At 41.6% G+C, this 11,024-nt stretch overlaps 1 protein-coding gene across 2 annotated transcripts in view; it reads left to right on the top strand.

The window, feature by feature from the left end:
- Positions 1–11,024, top strand: part of DENND4C (DENN domain containing 4C) — a 181,820-nt gene that overhangs the window by 165,770 nt on the left and 5,026 nt on the right. For both annotated transcript variants that reach the window (XM_069766158.1, XM_069766167.1), the window contains exons 25-32: positions 2,447–2,556; positions 2,822–2,997; positions 4,671–4,850; positions 5,648–5,825; positions 6,271–6,516; positions 6,674–6,791; positions 8,114–8,267; positions 8,353–8,417. In XM_069766158.1, coding sequence (XP_069622259.1) covers positions 2,447–2,556; positions 2,822–2,997; positions 4,671–4,850; positions 5,648–5,825; positions 6,271–6,516; positions 6,674–6,791; positions 8,114–8,267; positions 8,353–8,417 — 1,227 coding nt within the window. The remainder of the gene's footprint in view (positions 1–2,446; positions 2,557–2,821; positions 2,998–4,670; positions 4,851–5,647; positions 5,826–6,270; positions 6,517–6,673; positions 6,792–8,113; positions 8,268–8,352; positions 8,418–11,024) is intronic.

Raw genomic sequence — 11,024 nt, forward strand, 5'->3', positions numbered from 1 at the left:
TGCCCTTCACTTCTCCAAGAAAGATGCTTTAACACCCTCATCACCTCACTATCTAACATTCTTAAATGTGTCTTTGACACTTTTCATTCCCTCCTCAATCCAAGAGTGCAGACCCGAACCACGGATCTCTTCGCTGATGATCTGGTCAATCATTTTAAAGAATAAATTGACCATATCCGACAAGAAATTTTCTCCCGATACCCTCATACCATGCACTGTCTTCCCTCCCCACTGCATCTACCTGACTCTCTGTCTTTGAACTAGTCACAGTAGAAGAAGTGATCAGGCTCCTTGCATCTTCTCACCCTACTACTTGCACCAGTGATCCTATTCCCTCAAATCTCCAGTCCATTTCCTTAGCTGGCACCACTCACCTAACAAAAATATTCAACCTCTCTCTTCTGGTATCTTTCCCTCCTCATTTAAACACACCAGCATGCATCCATTACTTAAAAAAAATCTCTCAACAAGAACTGTGCTGCTAACTATAGACCTGTCTCTAATCTTCCCTTAATCTCTAAACTCCTGGAATGCTTGGTCCAATCAGATATCGCTCAGATTACTGTCTTCTTGATCCTCTACAATCCTGTTTCTGCACTTTACACTCTACTGAAACTGTCCTGACTAAAGTTTCTAGTGATCTAATAATGGCTAAATCTAATGGTCACTACTCCTTGCTGATTCTCCTGGATCTCTCTGCAACATTCGACAATGTGGATCATCAGCTCCTCCTCACTATGCTCTGCTCCATCGGCCCCCAAGGACACCATTCTCTCCTGGTTCTCTTCCTACCTCTGACCGTTCCTTCACTGTATGTTTTGCTGGCTCCTCCTCCTCTCCTTTCCCCCTCTCTGTTGGCGTTCCTCAAGGATCAGTCCTAGGCCCCCTCCTCTTGTCCTTATATACTGCAAACAATCAGTATATTTGGTTTCCAGTACCATGTCTATACTGATGATACCCAATTACACACTTCTACTCCTGACATCACGCCTGCATTATTACAAAACACCAGTGATTGTCTTACCACTGTCTCCAACATCATGTCCTCTCCATCTGAAACTGAACCTGTCAAAAACTGAACTCCTTGTGTTTCCTCCGTCCACTAACCTACCTATGCCCGACATTGCCATTTCCGTGTGTGGTTCTACCATTACCTCCAAGCAACATGCTCGCTGTCTTAAGGTCATACTTGATTCAGATCTTTCATTCACCCGCCACATCCGATCACTGACTCGCTCTTGTCATCTACACCTCCAAAGCATTTCTAGAATACAACCATCTCTTACTTTAGACTCTGCAAAACTCTTACTTGTAGCTCTTATTCATTCTCGTCTGGAGTATTATAACTCTCCACTAATAGATACGTCTACCCTGTGCCAGTCATTGCCCTGGTTACCCATCCACTCCCGAGTTCAATATAAAGTTATAACTCTCACCCACAAAGCCCTCCACGGTTCAGCACCCCCCTACATCTCCTCCCTCGTCTCAGTCTACCACCCTTCCTGTGCCCTCCATTCTGCTAATGACCGAAGATTAACATAATCATTGGAACCTCCCACTCCCGTCTCCAAGACTTCTCACGTGCTGTTCCAATTCTTTGAAATGCACTACCCAGGATAATTTGATTAATCCCCAATACCCACAGTTTTCATCGTGCCCTAAAAATGTATTTCTTTAGACTGGCCTACCGCCTCACCTCACTTATCTAACTATCCTGTGTTGCTCATTCAAAATTTTCTTCAGAACCAGGATCCTTGTATCATCTGTTCTCACTCGCTTTATGCATTTAATAGCCCTCTTTGTCTGTACTTTTACACATACTGGTTAGTTACTGCTTCATGCAGCCTTACATGAACACCCGATTTATTACATTGGTGGCTGGACCGTATAATTAGAGCGGTTGTTACCATCCACCTTTCATGTCTCCCCTATTTACTCATAGGTTTTAAGCATTCAAGGAGGGTCCTCATTCCTCTTGGCATCTGTTGTTTTATGTGATTATTGTTATTCTGTAATGTCTTTTATTGTCTGTACAAATCTCCTCTAAAATGTAAAGTGCTGCTTGGCGCTATAGAAATAAAATGATTATTATCCACCTTGAGGACTTTACAGGTAGATTTGGAGATGCTGAGCAATGCTGTGTGTTCTCATCTATGGTAGTTCCAAAAATAGGTGAACAAGTGCACTTAGCCATTTTTGGAACTTCCTTAGGAGTGTATGGAGCATTTAATTGCTGCATTTGTTATATTGTATTTTAGGTTGTTACATCATATGGGTATGCTATGCCATGCTCTGTAGTCTCATCTATGGGAGTTCCAAATATTAGATAAAAAGTGTACTTAGCTATTCTTGGAACTCCCATAGAAGTGAATGGAGAGTTTGCTGCATATGTATATTGATAGCTTATAACAAGACATGATGTCAATAAAGTGTGTTGTTTTTAAAGGTGAACCTACACCAGGTAAAGGTGTACGAGGATTGGAGTCTGAGAAGTCAGAGCATGGATCATCTCAAAATACCAGCTTATCAAGTATCTTTCAGAACTGCGCATTGGAAGTGAGTGAGCAAGCTGATGGCTTTACATTCACATCTCGTATATTGTATTGTTTCAGAAATGTACACATTGCATTGAAAAAAAAAACAAGGTCAGTTGTTTAGGTAGATACTTTAAAAAAGTCTATATAGCTAATCAGAAAAGCGAGTTACTTTAAGTTTTAATTATAATGAATATATTTGGAAAAAATGAGGTATGGTCACTATGGTTTTATAGCGATTTCGGTAACATATGTTTTTCTTTTGTTTTCCCGTTGTGTGTTTGTAGGTCCTGATGTCGAGTTGCTCGCAATGCCGAGGCTGTAAGGCATTAGTGTATGATGAAGAGATCATGGCAGGATGGACTGCTGATGACTCCAATTTAAACACCACATGTCCTTTCTGTAAAGTCACTTTTCTGCCTGTTCTTAACATTGAATTTAAGGACTTGCGTGGTTCCAACAGGTTTGTTTGTTTTCAGCATTTATAATGCTAACTGACGATGGGATGGCTCAATACAGAGGTTTTACATTAAAATTATTAATTTATGAACAAAAGGAAAGAATATTAGTAGAAGTGAAAAAAACATGCCATGTTTTTACTGCAGTATTACTTTATCTATTGTATATTAAAAATAAAATGGTAACAGCTGAGCCAATACTATGCAAAAAAAAACATGTAAAGTTATGTAGGAACAATGAAATTCTGTTTAAAAATAAAAGTTTAACTGGAACCTATCACCAGGTTTGGCCGATAAGAGATACGGCCATCACTTTTCAGGGCTGATATACAGCATTCTATAATACTGTATATCTGCCCCCATCCCGACGTGTAGGAGAAGAAAAATAACTTTGTATTGTACTCAACTGCGGGCAGTCCAGTCCGATGGGCGTTGCTGGTCTTCGTCCGGCGCCTCCCTTCTTGCGATGCCACCCTCCTGCTTGCTTCGTGTGGATGACGCGTCACCTCGGCATTGCGCTCCTGTGCAGGCGTATTCTGCCCTATTGAGGGCAGAGCAAAGTACTGCAGTGCGGGTGCCGGGAAAAGTCAAAGAGCCCTGGCGCATGCGCACTGCAGTACTTTGCTCTACCCTCCACAGGGCAGAGAATTACACCTGCATCGGAGCGCTGTGCCGAGGAGGCTGTGTGGATGACAAAGGGACGCGTCATCCACACGAAGCAAGCAGGACGACAGGGATCGTAAGAAGATGGGAGGCGTCTGACCAAGACCAGCGACGCCATTGGACCGGACCGCCCCGCAGGTGAGTATAATAAGTTATTTTTCTTCTCCTACAGGTCAGGTTGGGGGCAGATATACAACATAATAGAATGCTCTATATCAGCCCTGAAAGGTGATGGCCGTATCTCCTATCGGCCAAACCTGGTGACAGGTTCACTTTAATACCTACTGAACATGAATAGGTAGTTGCTACCTAAAACTATTAAATAGTTTGGTTCCTAGAGGACCTGTCACTTGCTTAAAAAAGGATTTGAGTATCTAGTAAAAATTTCTTAGCTCTCTGTTTCTTCCGCCCTGTTCCTTTTGCATTACTTCACTCCATCACTTTTGTAGTACTACAAATGTGATTATCTCTGCAATTGAGTGATGCAATGCAGTCTGAGTGCTTCTTCAGAGTTTGAGCATTTCTTCAGAGTCTTCTCTGGGGGCATGTGCTTTCATCCCTGCCTTTCTGAAGCTGCCAATCACAGCTCGGCAGCATCTGAGACTGCTAGATCAGTTTCAAAGCTGTCATTGGCAACGTTTGAGAAAGAGGGGTGAAAGCACACGCCCCCAGAGAAGACTCTGAAGAAACTCCTAGTTGGACTGCAGCAGAACTTTCATACACTGCGCTTCAGAATAAACAAATATTGTGAATATATGAATATTTCTGCCATCGAATGTTGCAGCGTTAAAACAAATACAGTGTCAGAATCGGAGGAGCTGACTTAATTTTTTTGGAGCATGTGAGTGGTCCTCTTTAATAAATAATAAAGGATTGTCGCTTTTAATTTTTTAAAAAAATATGGAAATTATGTCTCTGTAACTCTGAAAAGTCTGGCATCTTTTTTTTTTTCCTCATATGCTTCATATTCCTAATATACCTATATACGTTATATTTTTGTGTTCCTTTCTATCAGTTTCTTTCTCAAGCCAAGTAATTCGGGTGACAGCCTACAAAGCAGTAACCATCAGACAACCCCTGAGACTTCTCAGCCTCCAATGAAAACTGTCCTTCCTTCTAATGACCTGATTAACTTGTCAGACTCTTCATCTCCACTCGCAGCAGCAACACATGCAAGTAAATTTACTGATAACAGGTAATATTAATTTCTTGTTTTCCAAAGCCACAATTCATTAACCATCTAACCATAAGTTGTATGACTTATTACTGTTTTAATCTGCAGACTTCTGCTATAATTGTGGAATAAAGATTCTTGTGGATATTGTAATTTAAAAAAAAGCACTCCCATCAAATTGTTTAGTCTAATATATTTCAGTCATCATATTATACAGCACTGTGTACTTACAATTGTTCATTTTGCCTTTCTACCCAGCAAGTTTGTCCCTTTTCTTTTAGGTCTATGACATCACACGATTAAACACTGACTAGCTGAATCCTTCTGAGCTCTATGTAGAAACATGAGGTCAATTTTCCCTGCACAAGTCATAACTCACTTCAAAAGTCCCTGGGGAGGTTGGGGGGAGCTGGGTCAAGAGGAGTTGAAGAGGGGAATGATAAATGTAGGGACAACAAACTTCCTGTTTCTACATAGAGCAGAGAAAAGAGAAAAATTAGCTGGGTAGAAAGGCCAAATGAGCAATTGTAAGTACACAGCACTGTATAATATGATGACTGCAATATATTAAGAGAATAGAAACTTTGATGGGAGTGCTTCTTTAAATTGTGTCTTATTTATCAGAAATATCATGGAGAAAATGAGATTAGGAACCTCAAACAACCTATTAAAAAACTGAGATATATGTTGCTGTTACTACCTTTTCTGTTGAGTGCACAGAGCGAAAATAAAAGCTGTAGACCTAGGGCACTGGATTGTTTAATTTTTTTAATATTTTTTCAGTGATCTGTACCAGTTATTTTTTATGTTTATTCCAGTGATAGTCATGGTGAGGACAAACTGAAACATTTGGAGAGCAACAATGCAACAAAGAGAGTTGCTTCATTAACAAGGAGTCATAGTGTGGGAGGACCTTTCCAGAATTTTGACTTGCCCCAAAAGCCATTGCACGGTGTATCCACTGTCAGTCTACCGAACAGCCTGCAAGAAGTGGTGGTATGTTGACTCTGTCAAGTGTGGTTATTTTTTTTATTCATTTTTTTTTATTACATCATGCAGGTTTTCACTCTTGGCATTACTGAGCTACACTTTGTTAGACGTTTTTGCAATTAAAGTATTTTTCATTTACTAAATAAAAATAATCTTTTCCCTCCATTTCCCTATTTTTTTTTATTTTCTGCTATTTACTATTATTTTCTGCGTCCGACCATGTAGAACGCTTTAGTGACTATACTGGTGACACGGCAAGACATAAAAGAGAACGCATCTGGTGAAACACAAAAACACTTTCTCCTGTGATAAAACAAACAGGCAGGGAAATGTGTTCACTCAGACAAACAGCTGAGAGTGTCACCAGTATATACACTTATACTTTCTCCCCTGGCCAGAAGCTTTACATGGTGGGACACTGCTTTAAATATACTTTCAATTTTTTTTATAGGATCCCTTGGAAAAGAGACACAACCCTGCCCCTGTTTCGGTCCCATATCTTAGTCCTCTTGTACTACGCAAAGAACTGGAATCATTGCTGGAAAATGAGGGTGAGCAAGTTATCCATACATCCACATTTATAAATCAGCATCCAATCATATTCTGGAACTTGGTATGGTACTTCAGGAGACTGGATTTACCAAGCAATCTGCCTGGACTTATCCTGACATCTGAACATTGCAATGGAGGTGAACAGGTGTGTTAATACTTAGCTGCTGTTGTAACTTTTTAATAATGCAATGGAAATGACAATGTTTTACTTTAGTCAGTATTTATAATGCACTCTCTATGAACAAATTTTAAGCTCAACGTTCAATGGAAAACTTGACTCTTTTTTTTTTTTTTTTTTTAAGGTGCCACAGTCATCACTATCCCAAGACAGCAAACTTGTCTACATTCAACTTTTATGGGATAATGTCAACCTCCACCAAGATCCTGGAGAGGCTCTTTATATGAAATGGCGGACTATAGGTAATATTGTTTAGTCAAAATGTTGGTAATATATGTTCAGCTGTTTCTTTTTTCTTTTCTTTTTTTTTTAACAAATATTATCTTAATGGAAACAGCTTTCTAAATAAGGTCGTTTTATTTTTTGTCAATTTGCATTTTAATACTGAAAGCAATATTCCTTTTTTATTTTCACACAATCTTGGTTGGTGGTAGTAGTGATATTTTTACATGTTATTGGTAGAATTATCACTTGCAATAAATGGTTACCAGTTATGAGTGAATATACTCGTTACTTGAGATTTCTCGAGCACGCTCGGGGGTCCTCCGAGTATTTTTTAGTACTCGGATATTACGTTTTTCTTGCTGCAGCTGAATGATTTACATCTGTTAGCCAGCATAAGTACATGCGGGGATTCCCTAGCAATCAGGCAACCCCCACATGTACTTATGCTGGCTAACAGATGTAAATCATTCAGTTGTGGCGCTAAAAACTAAAGAAATCTCGAGTAACGAGTATATTCGCTCATCACTAATGGTTATAGTTTACTCTAAGCATGTTATAGATTTCACCTAAGCTTTATCACGGAGTGATAGTTACAGTAGAAATACATTTAATCTACTCTGAACCAATGAGCACTGCCATTGTAGAAATGCTAATTACATTCAGATGCTAAGTAATTATTTACTGTATCTGTATACAAATTATAGAGCACAAACCTAGAGGCATATGAGGGCGAGTGGAAATGTGTGCGTTCCACAGTGTAATGCATGCAATCAATGACATGTGCCAACCCACAGGAAGTGACACGCAAATGTGTGACTCAAATGTGTGGCGAAATGACAAAAGATCTTCATGGTGGAGCGCACGTCACCCAATGATGCGTGTGCATACTAAAAATATACAGGGCCCACTATTATATGGTGTGTCCAGTTCAGCAAAGCGGGTCTCCAGACGGTTTCTTCCTCCCCAATCCCTTTGACTCACAGGTCTCTTCTTAAGTGCAGTCAACTGGAGCTGGGCAGAAAGTGAAACATGTTTGCTCTGAGATACCGCAGCGCTCCAGAGTGACATGTGCCTGGCTGCAAGCGTGTAGTCCGTGTCTGATTCATGTTGTCAGTGGCTCGGGTTTCACAAATCTAAGCATTTTAAGGGTTGAAATTAAGTACCCATACATTAGGAATTGGGAGCAAAGAAATTGATTCGCTGTTCAAAGATAGCCCGTTCTGAATTGTGGGAGTCTGGAACATTTCACTAATGGCAAACATGATGAAGCATCAAGGGTTTTGGGGTTTTTTTTTCCATTGTTTTGTACTGATCTATAATATTTATTCCTCTCTTAAAGAATCTATAAAGAAGACAGGAGCACCTGTACCCATAGAATTGCAAGATATCTGTCACTTGCTTGAGAGCATAACACTCAGTATCCAGCACAATGATGTTCTTAGGCCTATTAGCTTGTTGCTGCAAAAATATACTTCAGCCAGCAAAAGGCAAAGGTAAGACTTGGGATCGTCTTTGCTGGTGACCCTCTAGTATCGTATTGAATCTTACTGTATATGCTTACTTATTTTATCTCTTTAGGAGCATTTACAGAGAAATCCTATACCTGTCTTTAATTGCTCTTGGGCGAGAAAACATTGATATTGGTAAGTACAGTTTGAAGTTGGTTTATTGGGAAGGGAAAACGAATTCCTAGAACAGATTACCGTATTTTTCGCTTTATAAGACGCTCCGGATTATGAGACGCACCCCAAATTTTGAGGAGAAAAATAGGAAAAAAACTTTTTTTAATAAATTGGTGGTGCTTCTTATAATCCATGTGTCTTATTGCCGGGGGTGGTGGCTGTGGTGAAGCGGGGTCCCAGGGTCGCTAGTGGGGGAGGCAGGAGTGGAGCGTTGCTGCAGGCTGGGATGAGGGGGGTGTGCAGGTGTCCTGTGCTGCAGGGGGGCTCTTGTGCCGCAGGGTGGCTCTTGTGCCGCAGGGTGGCTCTTGTGCCACAGGGTGGCTCTTGTGCCGCAGGGTGGCTCTTGTGCCGCAGGGTGGCTCTTGTGCCGCAGGGTGGCTCTTGTGCCGCAGGGTGGCTCTTGTGCCGCAGGGTGGCTCTTGTGCCGCAGGGTGGCTCTTGTGCCGCAGGGTGGCTCTTGTGCCGCAGGGTGGCTCTTGTGCCGCAGGGGGGCTCTTGTGCTGCAGGGGGGCACTTGTGCTGCAGGGGGGCACTTGTGCTGCAGGGGGGCTCCTGTGCTGAAGGGGTGTCTTTTGTGCTGCAAGGGTGTCTCTGGTGCTGCGTGGGGCTCTGCCAACATTTTGTGAAAGGCCAGAGCCCCCCCGGCAGTTCGTCCATGTTTTCCTCTGTGGTGGACTTGGGGAAAATGGCCGCCGGGAGGCGGCGCATGCACAGATGAAGATCTTGGGGCCAAGATCTCGAGAGATGAGATCTCAGCACTGAAATCTCATCTCCCGAGATTCCGGCGGCCATTTTCCTGGAGTCCGTCGCACAGTAAAGCATGGACGAACTGCCAGGGGGCTCTGGCCTTTCCCAAAATGTCGGCAGAGCCCCCCGCAGCACCGGAGACTCCAACATCACCCTGGGCAGCAGCGGACAAGCACGACAGCGGCGGCGGACACCCCCTCATCCCAGCCTGTAACGGTAAGCGGTATATCCGCTTTGTAAGACACATACCCATTTCCCCCCCAAATTTGGGGGAAATAAAGTGCATCTTACAAAGCGAAAAATACGGTATACGCAATTGTATTCAATAGCTACACAAACTAAGGCCATAAAGACCAGACGTGCAAAGGCATTAATGACCACTTTTCTCTGTTTTTTCTTCTATACTTTTTTTTTTTTTCTTTGGTACATTTTTTTGTGTCCAATTTGTCCCTCAAGAGATCATAAAATATCTTTTTGGAAATTTTTTTTAATTTCCTTATATTACTCAATTTTTCCATAAACTTATCTGGGAATTCCATAGTAGCTCCAGTTATCCCTGTCCTGCAGTGCTCTGTGACTGGCAGAGTTGATCTGGGTCTACATGGATCCAGCATCCTTGCTATGATGGCAGACAGCTGGGGATCTTGTGATCTCCAAGTCCTACATAATGATGAACAGTGCTGATACTTGTGTACATTACATATTGCGCCTAGTGTATCAAGTGCTACGTGGCCTGCGAAATAGAAGATACAAGTAGTGATGAAGGCTTATGCTTCCTCCTGAATTTCAAACCACCAACCTGGTCCTAGATTTCTAACCTCACTCCACAAATTTACATTAGCATTGGGCTAAAGTCCCTGACAAGGTGCAGTAATTTAGGTTATCATGTATCGTTAAAATGTATTTTGAATTTTAAAATTTTGAATTATTTTTGCTGTAGTCCACTTTCATCATTAGGGAAGTGGACAACTTATTTTACGCTAAGGATCAGTTATGGACTATGTAAAAGGCTTACTCTCAATTAAACTTTGCATGCAGTTGGGAGTTTTTGGTGCCACAGTTTGGATACTGGCAAATGTGAATGGAGGTATCAATAAACTGCTTAATTAGGCATAGGAAGGGTGATTAATTATCACAGGATAGGAGCGAGTTTATCTAGAGAGCAAATTTTGCCTTTCACCTGTAGAAACCGCTCTGCCAAAAACAAACTGCAAAAGTGCTGCAATTCTGTATTTAACAGGCACTCAGAGATGATAAAAAAGCTATAAAAATGACTTCAGATTCTCCTCCTGTTCCTGCAGCTTGTAAACTGCCCCACAGGCACCACTCTCCTCCTTCACTCGTCCTATTGTGGAAGATGGAGGAGTCCCTTCTATATCTCAGCCTGGATTATGGCTAGAGTCTGCATGGTCTTGTTTTACAGCTCAAAGCTCCATCTAAACTGAGAACACCATTTGAAATCTAATCGGAAGTGAGAGCTATAGACATACATCCAGCTCTTAGTTTAACCTTCAGTAATTCAGTTCTGGCTGGCTCACGTCAAGAGGTGCCAGCTTGGTGTTGTTTTATAACTGAGATTCTTATCTTTAAAACAAGCTCTAGCACTAGCCGCGACTTAGCCTGACATATAGTTATACATATCTCCTATCTTGGCAACTGATGTGCCTTCGTGTGAGGACATACAGTATGAGATCCTTGGCAGCGAAAAGGTCAGAGCAGTACTTTTGTGTAAACAGACCACGCTTGGTCAAAGATTTGTGATTTGACTTACAAGTTCATGTTTGCAGGCTTCAAGAAAGCTAATATATTTATGTTTTGGTA

Source organism: Ranitomeya imitator, chromosome 1, assembly GCF_032444005.1.
Source record: "Ranitomeya imitator isolate aRanImi1 chromosome 1, aRanImi1.pri, whole genome shotgun sequence".
Taxonomy (NCBI): Eukaryota; Metazoa; Chordata; class Amphibia; order Anura; family Dendrobatidae; genus Ranitomeya; species Ranitomeya imitator.